At 34.4% G+C, this 23,145-nt stretch overlaps 7 protein-coding genes and 6 pseudogenes across 13 annotated transcripts, besides 5 other annotated features; 9 read left to right on the top strand and 4 right to left on the bottom strand.

Annotated features, from left to right (window-relative positions):
- Positions 1-12,837: part of a mobile genetic element that runs on past the window's edge.
- Positions 1,042-1,362, top strand: TVAGG3_0747600 (organellar and viral DNA polymerase type B; the record flags this gene model as incomplete). Its single annotated transcript, XM_051245072.1, has 1 exon — positions 1,042-1,362. The coding sequence occupies one exon, from the start codon at positions 1,042-1,044 to the stop codon at positions 1,360-1,362; it is 321 nt and encodes a 106-aa protein (XP_051091659.1).
- Positions 2,540-3,227, top strand: TVAGG3_0747590 (annotated as a pseudogene). The gene has a single exon. A coding segment is annotated over exon 1 (688 nt).
- On the top strand, positions 4,472-6,312 carry TVAGG3_0747580 (annotated as a pseudogene). The gene has a single exon. A coding segment is annotated over exon 1 (1,841 nt).
- Positions 6,595-7,904, top strand: TVAGG3_0747570 (annotated as a pseudogene). The gene has a single exon. A coding segment is annotated over exon 1 (1,310 nt).
- Positions 8,026-8,883, bottom strand: TVAGG3_0747560 (uncharacterized protein; the record flags this gene model as incomplete). The annotated part of the gene is made up of 1 exon (XM_001306457.2): positions 8,026-8,883. One exon carries the CDS (start codon positions 8,881-8,883, stop codon positions 8,026-8,028), a length of 858 nt encoding a protein of 285 aa, XP_001306458.2.
- TVAGG3_0747550 (uncharacterized protein) lies at positions 8,908-9,168 on the bottom strand (the record flags this gene model as incomplete). Its single annotated transcript, XM_001306456.1, has 1 exon — positions 8,908-9,168. The coding sequence occupies one exon, from the start codon at positions 9,166-9,168 to the stop codon at positions 8,908-8,910; it is 261 nt and encodes an 86-aa protein (XP_001306457.1).
- TVAGG3_0747540 lies at positions 9,214-9,647 on the top strand (annotated as a pseudogene). The gene has a single exon. A coding segment is annotated over exon 1 (434 nt).
- TVAGG3_0747530 (uncharacterized protein) lies at positions 9,675-11,198 on the top strand (the record flags this gene model as incomplete). The annotated part of the gene is made up of 1 exon (XM_051245071.1): positions 9,675-11,198. The coding sequence occupies one exon, from the start codon at positions 9,675-9,677 to the stop codon at positions 11,196-11,198; it is 1,524 nt and encodes a 507-aa protein (XP_051091658.1).
- A 250-nt stretch (positions 12,838-13,087) lies between the features above and the next one.
- Positions 13,088-14,372: a mobile genetic element.
- On the top strand, positions 13,184-14,310 carry TVAGG3_0747500 (annotated as a pseudogene). Its single transcript has one exon. A coding segment is annotated over exon 1 (1,127 nt).
- A 222-nt stretch (positions 14,373-14,594) lies between the features above and the next one.
- Positions 14,595-14,622: a terminal%2Cinverted (terminal inverted repeat of Mariner transposon ID:TVAGG3_0747470).
- Positions 14,595-15,895: a mobile genetic element.
- TVAGG3_0747480 lies at positions 14,675-15,799 on the bottom strand (annotated as a pseudogene). The gene has a single exon. A coding segment is annotated over exon 1 (1,125 nt).
- Positions 15,868-15,895: a terminal%2Cinverted (terminal inverted repeat of Mariner transposon ID:TVAGG3_0747470).
- Positions 15,896-16,418: 523 nt separating this feature from the next.
- TVAGG3_0747460 (protein serine/threonine kinase protein) lies at positions 16,419-18,249 on the bottom strand (the record flags this gene model as incomplete). Its single annotated transcript, XM_001306451.2, has 1 exon — positions 17,071-17,757. One exon carries the CDS (start codon positions 17,755-17,757, stop codon positions 17,071-17,073), a length of 687 nt encoding a protein of 228 aa, XP_001306452.1.
- A 129-nt stretch (positions 18,250-18,378) lies between these two features.
- TVAGG3_0747450 (charged multivesicular body protein family) lies at positions 18,379-19,277 on the top strand (the record flags this gene model as incomplete). The annotated part of the gene is made up of 1 exon (XM_001306450.2): positions 18,396-18,950. The coding sequence occupies one exon, from the start codon at positions 18,396-18,398 to the stop codon at positions 18,948-18,950; it is 555 nt and encodes a 184-aa protein (XP_001306451.1).
- A 60-nt stretch (positions 19,278-19,337) lies between these two features.
- Positions 19,338-23,121, top strand: TVAGG3_0747440 (uncharacterized protein; the record flags this gene model as incomplete). Its single annotated transcript, XM_001306449.1, has 1 exon — positions 19,694-23,110. One exon carries the CDS (start codon positions 19,694-19,696, stop codon positions 23,108-23,110), a length of 3,417 nt encoding a protein of 1,138 aa, XP_001306450.1.
- Between the last annotated feature and the right edge of the window lie 24 nt (positions 23,122-23,145).

Here is a 23,145-nt window from a genome sequence, read left to right as displayed (position 1 = left end):
TGGTTATTGAAATACTTGGCTATAACACAAACGATGACACTTATAAAGTAAGATATGAAGGAGGCGTTGAAGATGTTATACCATCTAAGAACTTGAGAGAGTCGAAGCCAACACATCTGGGACCATTAGAGCGGGAGTACTGGAAAGACAAAAATATGCCAGAAAGAATAAGAAAATTCTTCTAAACTTTTTCATTAGATGTAAATCAGACAAAAATATATTTTAGGTGAAGAGGTGAGATTTCACCTGTTTTCTCACCTGTTTTCTCACCTCCTTTTTCACCTCCTTTTTCACCTGTTTTCTCACCGCTTAGCGGCTCAGATTGCTTTTGCTTTCTCGTGAATTTTCATGAATTTCCTTAAGATAGAAAAAATAAAGTTAGTTTTATTTTTATTTATTTTTTTATCTTGTATGTAAAGATATGATTTCAACAATAGGTTCTACAACAATTCAAACAACTACAGCACCAAACTCGCTAGTCATGAATCCTACATCTATGTTGGTAGAGATGAAAAGCTTCATTCCTTCTTCATATACTTTTGAGACAGAAATACAAAGAATTAAGCAAGAACTTTTAACAAGTAATTTAGACTGTAGTGCGAAAGATGAAACAAATGAACAGTATCTTTATGACATGCAGGACATTATTGACCATTTACCCAAATTGCCTGAAATCCAACAACAAAAGCTCACTATTCATGAATTCGATGAAATAGAAGTGAAACCAATTGACTCAGTAGAAATAAAGAAGTTCATACGTAAAGTAAACTATGAGTTTTAGGATATCATTGCAACCATAAAGTTATGAACAAAGATTGCGACATGGTTTATAAAAACATTTCTGACATATATAAATCTGAGGAGTTTAAGACTTACGATAACTTTGTTTCATTAGTTGCTGAATGTGTGTGGCAGATAAGAGATAAAGATAAAAGATGTAAAATATGGAATGGACAAATAAAACCAACAACTTTTGAGTTAAAGAAAACCATTGACGCCTTAGTTGTTCTAGCAGGTCAAATTTCAATGTATAACGCAAAAATGAATCCGCAATGTTCAAAATGTAAAGCAGCAATGAGGAAATATAACTACTCACTAAAAGAGATAGAACGTATGAGAAACGACTATGCTGACTTAAAGAAAGAAGTAGAGAAACCAGCAGAAGATAAAATGGACATGTTAGCATTTCTGAACAAAAACTATCCAACAGCTGACGATTTCCTTCTATCTGACGTCAAGAAGAAGTATAAAGAAACTTTCGGCATTGTTAAAACTTTTGACATACTGACAGAAGAAATAGAAGCTACGAAATTGTTTAGAATTTCAAATATACATCGTACAATTCATGTAAAACGCTTATAAAATAACTGGGGTGAAAAATTAGGTGAGAAAACAGGTGAAATCTCACCTCTTCACCTAAAATATATTTTTATTGAATTCAGCAACAAAATTCTGAGTAAAATAATTTTTAGGGCATGTGTCAAACCGTTGAGTTTTCACAAAATTTAAAAAATAACGTTTACCATGTAAAACGCTTATAAAATAACTGGGGTGAAAAATTAGGTGAGAAAACAGGTGAAATCTCACCTCTTCACCTAAAATATATTTTTATTGAATTCAGCAACAAAAATCATGAATTTCATTAGTTAGAAAAATAAAGTTAGTTTTATTTTTATTTATTTTTTTATTTTGTATGTAAGAACAGTAATGTCAAACATTGAGTTTGAAACAGTTAGAAAGATAGACAATGACACCAAAGTGGTTAGAATAGGTGATTTAAACGTAAGATACTCAAAGAAATACAACAAATATTCTTTGTCAGACATTATATCTCCATCTGGAAAGAAAACAAACGACTGGGTTAGAAATGCTTCAACTCAGAAAATTTTGACAAGAAATCCTGAGCTTATGATATCGGTAAGATTCTATGGAACTACAGCATATCTCATTGACAAAAGTCTTATACCAATAGTTTTGTTATGGATTGACCCAGTTGTTGGATATAACTTCATAACTTATGGTTCATTCGATACGGAACGTTGCAGTGAAGGCTTACTTTACATCGTTCAGAAACCGAAGGACTTCAATACAAAGAGATATAAATAGGAAGAACATATAATATAACTCAAAGATATGACAGTACAGTCAATAGAGTCAAGGTTGTGTTCGTTAATGATATGAGAGCTGCTGAAACAGAACTGCTTGAAGTTTTTGAGAAAATGTATGGTGCTCCCATGAAAGGTAAGAAACGTTTGAAGTAGATGAGATAGATAAAGCTATAAAATTATTTGACGAAGTTGCTGAAAAATACATGTAAAGCGTTTATTTTTTGGTCTTTTGTGAAAGTCAGAAAATAAAGTTAGTTTTATTTTATTTATTTTTTATTTTGTATGTAAAGACAGTAATGTCAACATCAGAGAACACAACAACTGCTATCGTTCATGAAGCCATAAATGAAGAATATGAATACATACAATATAACAAACAACTTCGCCTCATTCGTTCGGTCAAAGATGACATGTACCAAATGCAAAGTATAATGAATGCTCTTCGTTCTACAAAGCAAGCATATCATTGGTTTGAAAACCAACAGACAAAAGAACTTTTAGAAGAATTTCCTCATATGATTGCTTCCCTCGGAAAACCGAGGAAGAGATTCCATTCGAAAATCGCAAGAATTTGGCTCCTTGTTTGAAAGGTTATTATGTTCAAGACTTTTAGTAAATGCTGTAGCAATGTGGGCTTCACCTCGTTATGCTTGTTATATTTTGATTTAGATGAACTATATTAAGCAGAACGTGGAAGAGATGGAAAAGAAACTTCAAGCAAAAGATGAAGTCATTGAATCCAAAGACAAAAGCATACAGAAAAGAATACCACGTTCAGTACCAAAAGGAAAGGAAAAGAGTTATAAGTATATGATATATACTGAAGAGTTGGAGAAAGAAGAAGATAAAGATATGGTTATGTTGCATTTAGTCAGAAGAAACAACAAGAGCTTTTATGACCTTGCTAAGATTTTACAAATCTGATAGAAACTGGTTCTATCGTGAAAACTTACGCGATTTCAATGACACCGAATGAGCAAATAAAGGAAATTGTCAAAATACTCTTCCTCAAACACACTATGACATCAAAGGTGCACAATACTTACATTCAAAGAAGACTTTAACATTACTGAAGGAAAAAATAACAGAATATTTCGATAACTTCAAAGAGGAAAATGAAAACTTACCGATTTCAATGAAAAACATTAACTTTTTGACGAAGTGAAGATTTGCACTTTGTCAAAATTTAATGAAAACTTACCGATTTCAATGAAAAACATTAACTTTTGACGAAGTGAAGATTTGCACTTTGTCAAAATTTAATGAAAAACATTAACGTAAACATTAACGATAAAATTTATTTCCTGGACTGTTGTCAAAATGTCATGTTGTCATCATTTTTAAAAGAAGTTAAATTAACCTGGTAGCACATGGTGACGTGGTGACACTTTCAGTTATTCAAAAATATATTTTTGCTTAAATGACGTCAGGGTCAATTTCTTCAACCATTTCACTTTCTTCGTCAATGTCAATAGAAGCTTCTTCAACCTTTGGTAAGAATTTCTGTATAACATCTTTGTTCGTTATTGTCTTCAGAGATGAAGATAATATTTCACATTTGTTTCACCCTTCTTATATCTTTCTGTTCGGAAAGATTCATAGCAATACTGAAGAAGTCAATGTTAGAGTTCTTTATAACAGTATAATGAGTATCTTGACATTCACGAAGAAACCCTTTTGTTTCAAAACTACTGCTAACTCTTGAAGTATAACGTTTGCGGTCAATGACAATAGCTAATGGTCTGACATACTGACCGAACTTAGATTCTTTCACAAACTTCTTGTTAAAGATAACATTGACGTTTGAAGCACATTGAACTCATTCTTGATGGCAGTAGCGAGAGCATTGTATGAAAGAACTTGCAATCTTGCATGTGTTTCATTAAAATAAAAATATTAAATTATTTTGAAAAATAACTTAAAAAAATCTAATCTAATTTTTTCAAAAAAATTTTTTTATTTCCTACTAAAGATGTATCGGAAGTTGTCTAATTAGAACACTCGGAAATAAAACAACTTCTTACAGAAGCTAACATAGATGTTGCAAAACATTACGCGACACAAACAAAAAAGCACTCGCTGACATTCTCAATGACTACAATGGTGAAATAACTTATGATAGAATTCATGAGTTCATAAATGCAAGAGCATTTCCTTTAAATGACGTTGCTATTGACTTATATCATAGACGTTCAATACCTCATGAAGTAAGGCGTGAGATGTTTGACATAACAAATGCGAACGTTGGTCATACTCGTAAAGCTCTTTCTCATGATGTTCGTCAAGAGATGTTTGAACTTACGAACTCAAACGTTGGTGAAACACGAAAGAGAGATGACACACTGAAACAACAGAGAAGAGAGATGTTTAAAAGTGCTATAGAACAAGTTCGCAAAGCTAACGATGTCATTCGTTCCATTGACGACAAACCAAAAGAAGGTGAGAGATGGTTAAAGAAAGATGAAGAGAATAGGAAGAGAAATGTGAAGTCAGGCAATAGACTCATTGACTTTAACATCGAAGCTTTAGATGAACCAAACAGAGACTACTTACACAAACATTTCGGTAAGGTTTTCATGAGACTCTTAGAGAAGATTAAAATAAACTCCCAACAGAGATGGATGGTATGTTATAAACTTGGTGGAAAGTATGAATGTTCTACGTTAAACCTCAATAATATTGGAACATTACTACATCAGCTCTTGAAGGAGAACTTTATATCAGAGATAGAAGCAAATGCTGCAGGTATTGTTGAAATGCACTATGACTTCTTCTTGACAAACATAAAGAATCTTACTGAAATAAAGATGTATGATTTAACAGAATATGAAGGCTTAACGATGTCAGATGTAAAGAAAGGAAAGCCACAGAAGCGACCATATAGAGATGAAAGCACACTGACAGAAAGACAGAAAAGATTATTGAACAGACTTAAACAAACAGGAGATAAACAAGATATAGATGACTTCTGGAATGAAATCCTTGGTGAAAAGAAGTTTTATAAGAAGAGAAGCGGTCAGTTCTGGAAGTATCTTTGCACATTACCTATAAATCTTGAACGCTACCAAATCTTCAATGAACTGAACAAAAGAACTGCAACACTTATGACAGAAGACAATTGTTTCGTTTATGCTTGCATTCAGGCTGGAGTAAATGAAGAAACTATTGACCACATGAGAGAAGTCATTCGTGTTAGAGACTTTCCTCAAAGTAAAGTACAAGAAATTTCTGACGCAACTGGTATAGCATTTAATGTTACCATTGGTTATTTCGACAACTCCAAAGATAACAGAATAATTCACTACATACCAAAAGAATGTGAAACTGCTCGAACTATTGACTTACTTCTTGTTGAACACCACTACATGCTAAATGAAAGATTACCAATGACAACATACTTCATTCGAAACTATAAAGAAATTCTCAAAGCTTGTGGTGGAATGAACATTGAGAAACAGATGAAGATTTATACAAAGAGAGAGAACAAATATGTAGTTCGTTATGATAGAACAACACCGTTATGGGATGTTATGAAAACATTGTGGGAGTGCAAATATTTCGAACCTATTTCTTATGGAGAACTTTTCACATATACGACTGACTTATATAAACAGAACCTTGCACCATTTAAAGATTTGACATATGCTCCAAAGTATTGTGTACAACTGAAGAAGAAAGCAGAGTCAAAAGAAGTAAATAAAAATAAGTGCAAGTTCATTCCTGAGCACGTTTTCTTTGCTGACTTTGAGTGCAGTACCGATGGCTTTCATAAAGCTTTTAACATCTGTTTTGACAGTGAAGATGGTTCAGTGAGTGAAAGCATATGGGGTCAAAACTGCGCAACAGAATTTTTGGAGCGACTTCCTGACAAGAGTTTAATATATTTCCATAACCTCAGTTATGATATAAACTTCATCTTAAGACATGACAGAAGTGAAAGGAACTCCCATCATTAAAGGTTCACGAACAATGCAAATAACTGGCTTATATAAAGGACGGGCAATTATTATAAAAGACTCTTACAGTGTTATAAATAAGAAGCTTAAACTATTTCCTGCTATGTTTAACTTACAAACAGGACCGAAAGAAGTATTTCCATACAACTACTACAGCAGTACTTTGTTAGCAAATGACAACAGAACTGGTGTCATTTCTGAAGCGTGTAAGTTTGTAAAAGATATTGAAACGTTCATGAAAAACATAGATTCCATCAAAGGTTGCAGAATAGATGAAAACCACTTCGATTTAGAAAAATATAGCACATTCTATTGCAAACAGGACGTAAGAATTTTAAGGAGAAGGTTTTGTAAAGTTCAGAAATGACTTATTGAAAGAGTTTGGTTTAAACGTTTATGACTACGTTAGTATTTGTTCAATTGCTAACAAATTGTTTGAGAACAGAGTGTACTTCCCGAATGGAAATTTATATGACCTCTCAAATAAACCAAGAGAATTTATTTCACGCTGCATTCAAGGTGGAAGATGTATGCTGTCAGATAACATTAAACAAAAGAGCGAAAAGAAACTCATTGCTGATTTCGACGCTGTTTCATTATATCCATCAGCTATAGCAAGACTTTATACTTTGGAAGGAATTCCAAAGGTTATGAAGGATGAGATGCTAAGCACAGAGTATCTCATGAGACATTTATTCGATGACGACCAAAAGGAACCCATTGGTGAAAAGTTTATGTCTGGCTTCTTTGTTCTCATTAAGATAACAGAGATTGGTATACACAGACACTTTCCTTTAATAGTTTGTGACCCTGAACTAAATCCAGAACTTAACGTTCCCAGAAGTTCAAACACTTGCTGTTTAATGTATGTTGACCATATAACATTACAAGACCTCATAAAATATCAAGGTGTCAAATGTGAAGTGTTGCAAGGATACTATTACGATGGAAACAGAGATATTAGAATAAGAGATGAAGTAAAGAAGTTGTTTGAGTTAAGGTTAAAGTATAAGAAAGAAGGAAATCCTTTGCAAGAAAATATAAAGCTCATTCTGAACAGTATTTATGGCAAAACTATTCTATCTCCTATTGAGTCAAAAATAACCATAGTAAATGACAAAGATGCTATAAGATATGCATCAGAAACTACAACCATATAGTGAAGTTCGAAGGTTTGGATGGTTCAGATAAAACTATTTTCAAGCTAACGAAAAGCATTTGCAGACACTTTAACTTCTGTCCACTTGGTGTTAATATTCTATCTATGTCGAAGAGAATAATGTGTGAAGTATTCTGTACTGCTGAAGACTTAGGAATGGACATCTTTTATAGCGATACCGACAGTATGCATCTCTACAATGAAGATATCCCTCGTTTAGCTGAAGAGTTTGAGAAACGTTATGGAAGAGTTCTCATTGGTAAAAACCTTGGTCAGTTTCATAGCGACTTCGCAGAAATAACACCTGGAAAACAAAGTTTAGCATACAAGTCAATATTTTGTGGAAAGAAGACCTACATAGACTTACTCACTAACGATTTAAATGAAGTTGCATTTCACTGCAGAATGAAAGGCGTGAAGCAAGATGTTATTGCTTTAACCGCTAATGAAATGTTTCCTGAAGCTATACAATGCTATTACAATGAAGATAAAGGTTTAATGGTTCCGCAAGGAAAATTTGACAAAGACTCTGAGTTCAGTGTCATGAAACTTTATAAAGCACTTTATGACGGTCAAGAGATTGGATTTGACTTATGTAAGTCATGTCAACCTTGCTTTGAAGAGAAGTTTAACTTCTCAATAACGACTAAAACAAGCTTTATTCGTAAGTTGAAGTTCTGAGGTCATTTATTTTTGTCAGCAATGAGGTCATGAATGAGGTCAGCAATGAGGTCATGAATGAGGTCATTTATTTTTGTCAGCAATGAGGTCATTCGTGATAAAAATAAAGCTAGCGTAGATTTTACAATACTGCGATGGTAGAGTTTAAGAGTTGTGCTTCAATGTAGAGACAGTCCTTATGGTCTGGAGGTAAGAACACTGGGCAGTTATGGTCATGAGTGGAGAACATGTCTATCCAAAACTCACGATTGAAGCCAGTTAATTTATAGTATTTAGGGTTAGGAAGTGGTGAAGTTCTTGTATGACCAATGAACTCATTTTCAACTCCCTTACTTAAGTTTGAATATAATATAGCTTGCTTTCTATCCCAAATGCCAGGTGTTACAATCTTTGAAAATTCATTTTTCCTCGGAAGCATTGCATCATAATTGAAAACATTCTTGAAATCTTCATTGGGTTCAGAGATTTGAAACCTTATACGTAATGGATTTTCTTTCTCTTTAGCTACTTCATTGAATGGTGAATATATAACAAACAGACAGTCATGAGTTCCATCTTCATTTTCATTAAATTCATAATGAAAGTCTATAAGTTGTGGCCGACTACCTTCTTCCTTCAGTTGTGCAAGAAACTCACGTAAAGGCTGTAAAGTTTGTACTTCAATGTTGAACTTTTTCTCGAACATCTCATTAAATGAAATCATACATTGCAACAATGTTGTATCGTCTTTAAAGTATTTGTATATGTGAATGTTTTGGGCGCTTAAAGACTGTTCGTCATTGTCTATCTCGACTTGAAGTATAAAGTCAACCTTTCTGAAAGCACGTGTTATATACATAGATGTTATGCCAATGTACTTCTCTTCATTTATGTTCACAATCCAGTCTGTTGGAAACTTAAACGTTACTCTGTTCCCCTTTATTTTGACGTCAGGGTTTTCACTACTGAACGCAACAGTTAAAGGTATTTGTCTATACATTTAATTCGGATAAAAATAAACCATTTACTCTTTCTTCACTTCAGCTTCTTTAGCTTTTGCTTCAGCTTCTTCTCTAGCTTTTTTCGCCAGTAGTCTTGGGTTCTTTTGTCTTCCAGCAGCTAATGCAGCAAGTTGTTTTTCACTAAGTTTTCTCTTTGGTCTCTCTGGCTTTTGTTCTTGTTTTTGTTCCTTCAGTTCGGATAAAATTTGCTCGCGAATTTCTTTCTTCAATGCTTCAACATCTATGACCCCTTGGGTCTTGTCCGTAGGGCTTGTCTGAGTCATTTGACTGCAGATAAAAAACAAAATTAAAACTTTAACCGATGTAAAATGAGCTTGTCAAAATCAGAACGAGAGTCTATTATATTAAATGACGCAGAGGAATACAACATCCTTTCTATTACGTAAGTCAGAGTAAAGATGGTAAAATATATGTAAGAAAAAGAAAGGTTCCATTAGCGAATGCAGAAAGCGACAACATTAAGGTGCATGGCAAGGGTGAAGTCCACGAAGCCCATATAAAACCTTCTGTTCAAACTGAGCCACCAAAAGAACCAGAAGAAAAGAAGCCAGATGTACTTTCAATAACGAACCAAGAGCTTATTGCAAAGTTCGTGAATTTCATTGAAAAACAAACCGAGTCAAAGAACCCTGACCCGCCAGTGAAAGAAGTTGAGACAAAAGAGAATGTACAGTTCATTGAAAATGTCAAGAAACAACTTCCACCACGAATGCCAAGAAGAAGAGTGAGAATAATGAAGTAAATAGATATTTTTATCTGAAGTAAATACATGCAGAACGAACAGCTAAACGAATTTACTCCAGCAGAGCATATTCATCAGATTCGCTCATATTTCGATATCATAGACAATGCAGTTCAAATTGGTGACACTAATAGAAAATATTCTGACGCAAAGATTCCATCACAACCTGGAACTGCTAAAGATAACACATGGGTAACATTCAATCTCTCACCTCCTGGTGAAAATATGTTGGACCTTTACAATACATTCATTACGTATAAAATGGAAGGTCAATTTATTGTAGATAAAGAAATTGGTTCAGGTTCCAATAAAACAAACCCACCAGGATTTTGGATTGGTTTCGATGACGCTTTCTATGCAGTTGCTGGATATCAAATCCTTGCAAATGGTCGTATCGTATATTCTCAAGACAACGCAAGAGAAGAAGCATATATAACTTCAAACTCACAAACTACCGAACAAATAAAGAAAGTAGATGTTTTCTCAAAGACTCGACATGAAGATGTATGGAGTCATTCGGGAACATGCAGAACAGGACAAATTGTTAGTGGTCCAATTACAGCAGGAAAATCATTTGATTTTAAGCTTCGTTTAAGAATTCCTGTTAGAAATTTTCCATTAGAAGCTATTCGATTTATTCCAGCTTTTGCAGGAAACATTCAGCTTAAAGTAAAGTTCAGTAGCGACGCCTTACAATGCACATCTATATCTGTAAATGATATCATTGCTTTCAATCCAACTCTTAAAGTTGCATTTGCTTCAGATTCAAATCCACCGACAAATAAATTTGTTCCATGGAATGAACCATTCACTATGATAACGAAGGCAGTAGAAGCTAGTGGAACAGTTACTATTACAACTGTAACCCAGCAACTATTTCGAACAAAGATGGATTTTAATGAATGTTTCATTCATCCAAAGTCATTCTCTTTAGACCCTAACATTTATACAGAACTTGTAGAACATTATACAAACGAGGCTTTATGTTTTCCTGTTAAAGTTATGGATTGGATTCCTATGGACGGTTCATTCTCAAAGAATACAGATAGTTCAAGTGCAACATTTACAGCAGCTTATACGCCTATTAATGTTAAAAGTATTTGGGCACTATTTAGAAAGAAAGACAACTATTATGTTAATTTTGAGAACCCTAAGTTTAAATATCTTCAGCTTTCCATGGGAGCTTATGGAAATATGCCTGCAGAACCTGAAAAATCATATGGACCTGTATTTTATGAAATGGTTGCGAACGCTTGCAATACAAACAATGATATGATTGGATTTAATGAAGATGTTATGAGGTCATTGGTGGATGATGGTAGTGTGGAACATAAATGGGATAGCTATGACAACACACATTTCTTATGTGGTTTTCCAACAGAAGTGGACTTTTGCTTCCAGCAAGGTCAAACATCTACTGCTCCAATAACATACAAATTGTCTGTTAAAGGACCTATTGAACTAGCAACTGAAAATGTACCAAAGCCACTTATTGGATTTATGAGGGATTGTTGCTTTGCCATTCAGGTGCGTGCTAATGGCATCCCATAATAAGATTAGATGACTATAACTTAGCTACGGACGACAGTGAGGAATAAAGGATGAACGTTTATTTTTAAAGCTTATAAATGAGTTCTTCATCAAGCTCTCGTGAACCTTCACCATCTATGAAACAAACTTTACCAAACGATTATGGAGCACCTATTGAATATTTCTTACGAGCTGCACAATGGCAAAGAGCAGTCTCACCAAGGTTAGGTGTTCCACCAGCTCCTGTCAAAAATAGCATTTGGTCAAGTCCTTATATAAATATGGTCTCCCACTAGGTTTGCTAGCTACAGCAGGAGCAGTTATGATGTTGAAAAGAAATAAAGCAAATGTTGTAAATAATACTGAAGTAGCTGAAGTTAAACAAACTCCACACCTTCGCCAAAACCAACGCCTTCAATGACTCCTGAACCTATGGAAGTACAAACTCCTGTTCAAAAGTCAACTCCTAAACCGACTCGAACATTTAAACCAGAACCTACTCCTCAAATAAATCGTAAAACTCCTGCGTTTCCTTACTGAAAAAATAACGTTCTTTTTATTTAATATTAAAATTTTTATTTGATTGAAATGACAAATAAAGTCACTGAAGCAATGAAACAAAAGTTTTTGGTAGAATACATTAAATCAGGAACTATTCCAGAAGGTTTTTACATTCATACTATGAAGGATGGTAGAGTTCAGTTTAGAAAGATAAAGCAACCATTAGATAAAGAAGGAATTTTGAGAAAGATTAAACTTCATGAGGACAACATTGCTAAACTTAGGAAGAAGTTAGAAGAGTTGGAGAAAGGAAGAGAGTTATAAAGCAATGAATTCAACAGAGTGAAAAAAGAGGTGAGATCTCACCACTTCACCTAAATTTATTTTTGTGCTATGTTTTCATACGCGTGAGGGTGGTGATATCATTAATTTTTAAGTTTATTTTTATATAAATGACAGAACAAAAATAAAGCATATCTACTCAACAGGAATGAGACCCTTACTGACTATGTATTCGTTTAATGCTTGATGAAAACAATGGTACATATTATCGTATGGGTATACACAACGTCTGTTTCCATCGTCGTCGTATATGTAGAGCTCAAATCCAGTCCAACCTTCTTTTGTACAATATGTAGCTTTATTTAAAATTATGTAGATAAGGCAATTTTCTTCATCGCTCCAGAAATAATTTTTGTTCTTTGTTGAAATAGTTTTCGTTCCTCTGCGACCATAAGGAATGTATGCAATGAACTTTGCGTCATAAGGGATTGTAATATATTCAGGGTTTCTTTCATCGTCAATGGGTCTGTCTTTGTTAAAATGCATGTTTCTCAGTTTTACTTGAGTTTTGAATAGTTCACGGAAACGTTCTGGGAAAGAGTCATAGTAAATATAGTCGGACATGTCTTTGTAATGAAATAAAAAAGTTGGAAAATAAATAAAATAAGGTTATTTTTTATTTAGTGAGGATGGTAGTGAATTCGTTAGTGAATTCGTTAGTGAAGTCGTTAGTGATTGGCGGCTTTGTAAATATTTAAGGTTAAGTTGGTGTTATGGTTGTGTTGTAAAATATACGTTAACGGTTTTGTAAAGTGTCAGATTGACATATCTTCGGTAAGATGGCGCGCAGTGCCACAGTACTGAAGATAGTCATACTGCATATATAATTCAACAGCCAACAAGTCATGAACAAGGAATTATTAATTTCACAACAGCATCAAATACATCATCCTCTCAAAATGGCGGGATGTTTGATTCTACAATTAATATTATTAATTGTAATTATTTAAACAATAAATTTACAGGTGATGATAAAGGAATCATCGTTTGTGATAATTCTTGTTCATTTTCAAATTGTTCATTCATTGGAAATATAGGAAATTATTTATTTGACCAATATCCAAATATAGGGTGTCCAAAGGTGCGTTTAGCACAGCGCTCTATATGAGACTATTAAAGGAGATATATGCTGATTATAAATATATAATAAAAAATATGAATATCTGTATATGATGAGTATGTTGTATTTTGGCGCCATGCCGGGATATAAAATGAATTTTGAGACAAGAGGCGGTTTCGCGGGAAATTTTGGCGGGATTTTTTTTCATTTTTTTAATGAATCATAAAGAAAACATCCTCGCTCTTGCAAAAAAATGCAAAGACTGTAAAAAAATCTACGAGACATTGGTAAAATGCTTCGGTATGGATGCTCCTAGCTATTCCACTGTAACGTATCATGTTAGGATGTATCACTTCATGAACAAAAAGGCGCCCATCATAAAAATTGACAAAAAATCGCCGGATCAAAGAAAATCAAAGCAATTCTTCAAGCGCTAGATGAAGACCCAAGAGCATCACTCAGAAGGATAGAGGAGATGACAAAGATACCACGTACAACAGTCAGTTATTATCTGCACAATTATTTGAACTACAAACTAGCGTATACACGTTGGGTTCCGCACAACCTTAATTCAGTTCAAAAAAAATCTAGAGTCCAATCTTCGAAAGAGCTCCTCTCTATATTGGGTGCGTATCAATCCAAGAAGTTTCGCTTTTTAGTAACAGGGGACGAGTCTTGGTTTCAATATGCAACAGAAGCCAAAATCATGTGGATCCCGAAGGATGAAAATCCGCAAACATTCCCGAAGAAAAAAATTGACACACCAATGATGATGTTGTCGGTTTTTTGGGCGTGAATGGCATCATCGCAATTGATATTCTTCAAAAACCTAATACGATGAATGCTCAGTATCTAATTGACAATGTTCTTACTCAAATTATCAATTCTGATGAGTTTGAGAAATCCAAACAACAAAAACAAAAGTTTGCAATTCATTTTGATAATTCAAGAGTTCACAAAAGTCATAAGGTAATGAATTACTTGGTGGAAAACAATGTCAAAGTTGTTCCAAACCCAATTTATTCACCTGATATTGCACCCTCTGACTTTTATTTATTCGGCACGCTAAAAAAGAGAGCTGAAGGACGCGAATTCGCGAGTCCAGATGATCTTGAAAATTTTGTAAGAGAGCAATTTGAGCAATTTTCTCATGATGATTTAAAGCGTGTCTTTCAAGCCTGGATCGATCGCTGCTAACGCGTGATTGAATCCAATGGTGATTATATTTAAATAAACTTTATATATATGTAACTTGTTTATTTCTATTCGCAGTATTCAGGTTTGTGCTAAACTATAGTGTTAGTTATTGTTATTTTAATCAAAACGAAATTACTCAAACTGTAAATAACAATCCTGTTTCTTTTGTAATTTTTGAACAACTAAATTCATATATATATCACTATACAACCTATTATTGCCCAGGTGAAATTAATGATAAAACTATAAACATAACATATAGCGGCGAAATTCTATCATATCAAAATGCAGAGTTAAAACGTTTAAGACGTTAAATATAGGGTGTCCAAAGGTGTGTTTAGCACAAACCTGAATACTGCGAATAGAAATAAACAAGTTACATATATATAAAGTTTATTTAAATATAATCACCATTGGATTCAATCACGCGTTAGCAGCGATCGATCCAGGCTTGAAAGACACGCTTTAAATCATCATGAGAAAATTGCTCAAATTGCTCTCTTACAAAATTTTCAAGATCATCTGGACTCGCGAATTCGCGTCCTTCAGCTCTCTTTTTTAGCGTGCCGAATAAATAAAAGTCAGAGGGTGCAATATCAGGTGAATAAATTGGGTTTGGAACAACTTTGACATTGTTTTCCACCAAGTAATTCATTACCTTATGACTTTTTGAACTCTTGAATTATCAAAATGAATTGCAAACTTTTGTTTTTTGTTTGGATTTCTCAAACTCATCAGAATTGATAATTTGAGTAAGAACATTGTCAATTAGATACTGAGCATTCATCGTATTAGGTTTTGAAGAATATCAATTGCGATGATGCCATTCACGCCCCAAAAAACCGACAACATCATCATTGGTGTGTCAATTTTTTTCTTCGGGAATGTTTGCGGATTTTCATCCTTCGGGATCCACATGATTTTGGCTTCTGTTGCATATTGAAACCAAGACTCGTCCCCTGTTACTAAAAAGCGAAACTTCTTGGATTGATACGCACCCAATATAGAGAGGAGCTCTTTCGAAGATTGGACTCTAGATTTTTTTTGAACTGAATTAAGGTTGTGCGGAACCCAACGTGTATACGCTAGTTTGTAGTTCAAATAATTGTGCAGATAATAACTGACTGTTGTACGTGGTATCTTTGTCATCTCCTCTATCCTTCTGAGTGATGCTCTTGGGTCTTCATCTAGCGCTTGAAGAATTGCTTTGATTTTTCTTTGATCCGGCGATTTTTTGTCAATTTTTATGATGGGCGCCTTTTTGTTCATGAAGTGATACATCCTAACATGATACGTTACAGTGGAATAGCTAGGAGCATCCATACCGAAGCATTTTACCAATGTCTCGTAGATTTTTTTACAGTCTTTGCATTTTTTTGCAAGAGCGAGGATGTTTTCTTTATGATTCATTAAAAAAATGAAAAAAAATCCCGCCAAAATTTCCCGCGAAACCGCCTCTTGTCTCAAAATTCATTTTATATCCCGGCATGGCGCCAAAATACAACATACTCATCATATACAGATATTCATATTTTTTATTATATATTTATAATCAGCATATATCTCCTTTAATAGTCTCATATAGAGCGCTGTGCTAAACGCACCTTTGGACACCCTATACTGATTGATTTAATAAGTTATTCTAACTTATCTTTTATTTTCATCCATACTCATTATCAATAGTATTTTGTGCCGAATGAATCAAAGAACAACTATCTAAATGAGAGTTACTTCTTGAAAGATAAACTGTTCTTTATTATGTAGTATATTGGTCGTCATTTGGCTGTACATTGCCATCTGTGTTTCCAGCCTCAAAACTAACATTGATTTATAAATCATCCGTTACAATATGTTCCCACACAAATTGATGCAAATAGCAAAATATATTTTCATTCAATTGGAATTAAGTATAAATTAAAGCTTTAATCTGAGGATCCAAAACAACACTAAGTTGAGTTATTAGAGATATATCAGAAATTAGTACTGATAGATATAGAAAGAAAACATAATGTTTGTATGGATATAATAGTAAATTTATAAATTGTACAAGCATAGCACAAAAAATGAAATCAAATCAGATTTCTTTAAACGAAATTTGAGATAATAATTATAAAATAGTAATAATTATTATTAAATAAACACTAAAACACAATATTTACAAATAATTTACAAATAATAAATAAAATTATTCTTGTCCGTCGTGAGAATAAACACCACTTCCAGCGAATGAGAAGCCCTGTATGTCCTGGTATGCAGAACTAGCTGGCATTGCCTCGGAATCGAGAGGAGCCTCGTTTGTGTAGTCAGAACAGAAATTTTCTGGGTCAAACTCATCAACGTTCTTGAAATTCTTCGGAGGATTCTCTTTTCTGTAGACTTGATCCCAGTCGATGCCTTTGAAAAACTCGTGTTGTTTGATTTGTTCGAAATCTGGTCTATTTTCTGGCTCTTTTGCTAGCAGACGCTTGATAAGTTCAATGGCTACCTTATTTCCGTATTTTGGAAACGCTGGTTCTTCGTTTACGATGTTATCAAATAAAACAGATTGATTTTCATCGTAAAACGGAGTTCCGTTGAAAAGAATTTCGTAGAGTAATACGCCGAGTGCCCACCAATCGACTTTGAAGCCATATCCTATTCGAAGAACAACTTCTGGAGCTAAATATTCCGCTGTTCCACAAAATGTAGTTGCTTTGTCTGTTTCATTAATCTCTTTGCATAATTCGAAGTCGGTGAGTTTAACATGGCCGTCCTTGTCGAGTAAAACGTTCTCTGGTTTCAAATCTCTGTAAACTATGTGATTTTCATGGAGATGTTGTAATGCCAAGATGATTTCTGCAGTGTAGAGACGGGTGTCGTCGATAGGAACAACTGGTAAGTTCGATAAATGATGTAAATGAGACCTATGTAGAATTTAGATTTGGTTTGGAATGCAAACTCTGCAGAGACGATGAATGGATGAGGAGGAATAGAAAACAGTAAGTTTCGTTCAGATATAATCGTATCTACTTGTCCGCACTCAACAAGCTTCTTTTTCTGTACGGTTTTTAGTGCGTATAACTTTCCTGTATCAAGTTTTTCAACGAGCATGACTTTTCCGTAAAAACCTCGACCTAAAACAGAAATAATACGAAATTGATCCATAGAATAGCCATGTTCGGCATACAAACATGCGCGTAACGCGAATACCCATGGATAGACTTCCGCAGCATTCGATTTTAGAAGATATCTGCCAAGTTCTTCGTTTTCGATGATAAAATGTGTATTATTTTTCCTGTCTACTAATATAATATTAGTGTCTGGAGTTATTTCTATGATTTTATAATATTCAGATAGTTTATCTGTCTTTGAAACGTAAAGTTTACTGCCAATTAACCAATAGTTCAACGATGTCCATATACCAATAACGCGGCCCTTGTGTTTAAGCGTTCCTTGTATAGTAACAGGTCCTTCAGGTACAAGATTCTCTGTTTCAGTCATATGAAGAACCGCAAAAAGTAAAGAATATTCTTCAAACTATTTTGACAGTGAAATTTGCTTTGATTCTTTTTCCTTGACTATTAAAACGCTTGAATCACGAAATAAAATTTATAAAAAAGGGATCATGATGTCAGAAAAATTCAAAAAAATGAAAATAATAAATTCAATTTTGTTCTTGAAAAATCCAGTTTTAAAATTATTTTGGAAAAATTTAAAAACTACAAATAATTTCTATATTAGTAGTAGATTTAAAATATCAGAACAAATATAAAAATTTTAATTGTCTGCCATTTTTTATTTTAACGATAAATGAAACTCCAGCATTTTTTCAAGTGAATTTTATAAATCTTAAGACATGTTTACCGACTATCCTACTTCCATTTGATTTTTTTTTCTCAAAATTTTTCAAAACTGGAAATTTTATTTTGCAACCAATAAATATCTCATATTGAATCAAGGAAAACTGTCAACGAATTTTTTTGACTGAAAAATTGACAAAATTAAATAAGAGTCTGAAAAATTTTTGTAATCAGATACTTGTAAATATTATTGTGTCTTAATCTTAATTATTTACTATCAAAATTTTTTCCGGTGAATATTTTTTTTCGATCTAAAAATTTTTTTTTCAGATCTAGAAAATGATGGATAAAACGAGTATGAGGATGAAACTAGAAGGCAAATCATTAGAAAATGAAGCTAAACGCCTTCTTAAAGAAGCACAGAAGGAAAAAATGAAAGCAAAACAAGCGCAAAAGAAAGGTCAAATAGCTAGTGCAAGATTGTTCGCTACAAATGCTGTCAGATATGAAAAACAAGCACAACAGCTCTTACAATCCTCAGCTACAACTAACGGTTATGCTGTTGACGTTAGAAATGGCGCAGTCGCAGCACAAATGTTCCAAAACATGAATAAGGCTACATCTGGCATTGAGGCTCATATGAAGAAAATTGATGTTCAAAAGGTTTCTGCAACAAGAACAAAAATGAACGGTCTTAAAGAGTCAATCAGCACAGCAAACACATTATTGAATGGTGAAGATGATCTTGAATTAGTTGATGGTGCTGAAGGCCTTCTTGAACAGTTAGAAATGGAAAATATGGCCGATGTTGATCTAAATTTGGAAGCAATTCCATCGGGAGTTCCTGGAAGTGGATACCAGCAGTCTGGAATGAATAAGAGGCAGAATGAATAAATCTGCTTTGCGTTATTTTTTATGTTCTTTCAAAATTAAAAAAATCATTCATTTATCTTGCTACAATTGAACCTTCTAATTCTGTTTCATCATTTTTCTTGTCTCAAATGCAGTAAAAGTCGAAATTAATTTCAAAAAATGGAAAGTCGTCATAATTATTTTTTAGTAAATATTGATATATACTTTCTGTATAAATTTCATTTTTTTAACTGTCTGGCACAAAAACCAAAAATTCAACATATTCTTGAGTAATTACACAAGATAAATTAAAATCAGCTCATAAATCAATCATACACTAAATATTCATTATAAGTAAAACTGAATTATAAGCAAATCGCTTATATAGCTTCTAATATTGTTTTGTATAATTTTATTTGAATACAACAGAAAGCCCATCACTACAACCAAAGGGTTTCTGTGGATAATGGTTACTATTATCAATAAGATCATATTGTTGGCCAAATGTATCCAAACAAGCATCAATATATTCATTTAGCTAAGGTCCCATTTTCAATTATATGAGTAACTCTATATAATACTCTCATAAAACAAAGGAGTTTGGAAAATGCGCAAATTTGAAGAAAAAAATTTAGTTTCTTGATTTACTTCAAATTTGCATTAGGTGTCTTATTCATATTATATTTTTCAAGTCAAAGACGAGATTGTTATTGAGGACTTGTGTCAAAACCGCTGGAAATCATTGCAGCGAAAAAAAAACTTCATCAAGTTCTTTAATCAGAAAAATGTCCAAACCTCGAATTCCTATTACTGTCGAGGAGATCAGGGCAACAAAGAACGTTCGCAGCCTGCAAGAAATGTGCTTAAATTTGAAGAAAAACTATGATGAAGTAACTTCAAATCTTAGGTTCATTAATTCTCTTTACATTAAGGCCAAAACAGATTTAGAACAGAAAACATCAACGCCTGACAACATACAAGCGAAATATGCTGCGATGGAAAACTTTCAACGGAAGGCTTTATTTAATAACCAACAGATCGCTGAACTGGCTGCACAAAATCCTTCATCTACTGCGACCGATGAGGAGAAAATTCAATACTATCAGTCTAAAATCAAAAATATTCAACAAATTATAAAAACAGAACAGAGCGAATTAGAAAAGATAGCGCAAATCCAGACTACAGATACATCGCCGCATGCAAAGCTCCGCAGAAAAAATGAAATGGTCACTGAAAAACCTACAGATTCTGATTCATCAATTAAATCTATAATGAAAAGGCTCCAGGACGAGAACAGTAAGCTGAAAAGTGAACTGGATGTTGCTGCAAAGAGAATCGCTCGCTTGGAACAAGAAAATGAACAAAATAAAGCGACTCAAAATTCATCATCAGTCGAAAGGAAATATAACGTCATAAAAGATAAAGCCAGAAAGATGAACGCCGAGTTGGAAGAGGTAAAACGCGAAAATGAACTACTTAAAAAACAAATAATTGTTTTATCAAGAAATTCAGCTTCTGCGAAACGAGATAGCGATGGAACCCGTAACTCAAGAAAATTATCACTCACACCTACTTATTTGGCCGCTTCTTCCTCTTCTTCTTCAGTTAATCGTTATACTCCAAAAACTCCAAAGAATCCAACCATTTTCAAGGATATCGATGAAAACAGTAGCAGGACATCATCATCGTCCGTCAAAATTCCAACGACTCCCGATAAAGATTTGCAAATATTACAACATAAGGTCACAAAGTCAATTCGCGACTCGAGTAGCCTAGATGAGAACTCCAGCAAATATGCAGAAGCGACGAAGCTTATGATTAACACCAAGAAAAAAGAATTGGCCGATGCAATTTCAGAAAAAGAGGCCGCAGAAGAACGCAACAAGGCTGCCAAAGCTGAATTTGAGCAGAAGAAGGCGGAATACGACCGAGAAATCGCAGCTGTTAATCAAAGAAGAGAAAAAATCAGATTATCTACTGAAAAGTTCGAGAAACAGATCAATGAGGTATCAGAAGAGATCAAACGGTTACGAGCGATGAACATTGATGGTAAGAAATCCTTGGAACAAGTTGAAAGAACAATAAGAGACGGAACAGAGAAAATTAACCGAAGAAGGAACAGTTTACTCGTCCAGGTGAACATGCAGAAGGAGAAATTGGCCTCTAGAGAGAAAGAACTCCAGAAAGTCCAAGAAGAATTGAACCATATAGATGATGAACCTCAAGAAAGCAAAATAACTCCATCGCCGCTCTCAGTGGATCCTCCTAAGAAGGAGCCAAAGCGATTCCCGCCTCTTCCTCCAAGAAGTAAATCAGAATCTCATAATTATTCTGCTCAACAACAACAAGTAGCAGAAGCACATAATACAGATGACCTCAACAAATCAACAGATAAAGATAAAACTGAATTAAACGCGTCAAATATCGATGAAGATGACGATTTTTCAGATTTAAAGCCGATTTCGAAGCCAACGAAGCCAACATTCCAAATACCATCGAATAACAATACAAACAAACCTCAAACAAACGAAAAATCCCAAAATGATTCGAATACAAAACAAAATACACCGAAAACATCTACAGAAAAGCCGAAATTACCACCGCCAGATGATGACGATGATGATTTCTCTGACTTAAAGCCAATAAATAAGTCAAATCAGCCAACATTACAAATAACACCAAAACAGAACCAACAGAAGCCATCATTACATCCTCCAGACGACGATGATGACTTTTCAGACCTCAAACCAATAAATAAACCACCACAACAGACAATTCAAATAAATCAGAACAAATCTCGAGTTCTTCTACCTCCTGATGATGACGATGATGATTTCTCTGACTTGAAACCAATAAACAAACAAAATCAGCCAACTCTACAAATATCTCCGGAGAAGGACACAGAAAAACCAAAATTGCCACTGCAGGACGATGACGATGATTTTTCAGACCTCAAACCGAAGAATTCCCCTCAAAAAGCTACACTAAAACTAAATAATGACGATGATGACGATGATTTCTCGGATTTGAAGCCTGCAAACAAACAGACACAACCAACACTACAGATAAAACCGAAAGCCACGATAGAAAAACCAAATACAGATGAAAATAACACATCTAAAAATCTTCCACCGCCAGATGACTCAGATTTCGACAATTTCGATGCTCTCGAGCCAGTACAAGAGAGTTCGAACACGTCTAGGCGTGTAAGTATGGCAGATGAAGAGTTAGATTTCGATGATGATGAATTTGCTGATCTTAAACCAATAAACGTTGTACCGCCGATCCTTTCATTGAAGCCAGAACCGAAAGCAGAGCCTAAAACGCTTCAGGTCAACCTAGAACATGAAGTTCCTAAACCTCAAGCGAAACCAGGCCTTGCAAAGTACGTAGCTGATGACGACAACATCGATAACATCATGGAAGACGAGAATATTGACGCTGACGAGCTCAAAATCCAACCTACAACTCCATCATCCAAATTACCCCTTTACAAGATGTTTATCGACTCAGATGAGGACAATTCGCAGCCTTCAGGCGATGTCCCGCTGAGACCAGTCATCGGATCCTTCGCGGCGAGGAGAACAATGCCTGCAGGGATGATGGCCATCAAAAAACCGTTAAGGAAACTTCCCCCTCCCGATAGTGATGAATTCGACAATTTTGACAACCTGGAGCCAATGGACAGCTCCCAGGATAGGCTAAAGATTGCTCGGAACTCAAGTACTCCTACTCTTTCGGAAATTGAAATGGATGATGAGTTTTCTGACTTGAAACCGATCAAAAGCAGACCGGCTCCTTTGCAGCTTAGCCCAGGCAATGACAAAACCGGCAAAGAACTCATAAAACTCGGAGAAAAAGAAAATATCGATGATTTATTCCGAAGTTACGAGGGAGACTTGGTCATCAAAGTATCACCAAAGAAGGCAAACTTCCAAGTTGGAACATTGCAAAGACAGCACGGCAGCGCCAAAAAGGGAGATGACGCAGTATCAATCGCAGACATCATAGAGAAGGTCCCTGAAGAGATGAGAAAGGGGCCACAGACACCAATAACATTTGACGACCAACATTCATTCGATTATTCGAAGTTTGTCGGTGATGTAAAGACTCATAACGATGAAATGAAGCACGCGAAGTTTGGACTGCCCCAGGATCCTCTCAGCAATGAGGAAATTGCTACTGAGTTCGCTGGTATATAATTTATTTTTTTATTTATTTATTATTATTTTTATTA

This window comes from Trichomonas vaginalis, chromosome III, assembly GCF_026262505.1.
Source record: "Trichomonas vaginalis G3 chromosome III, whole genome shotgun sequence".
Lineage (NCBI taxonomy): Eukaryota > Parabasalia > Trichomonadida > Trichomonadidae > Trichomonas > Trichomonas vaginalis.
This window is presented reverse-complemented; position numbering and strand designations above follow the sequence as displayed.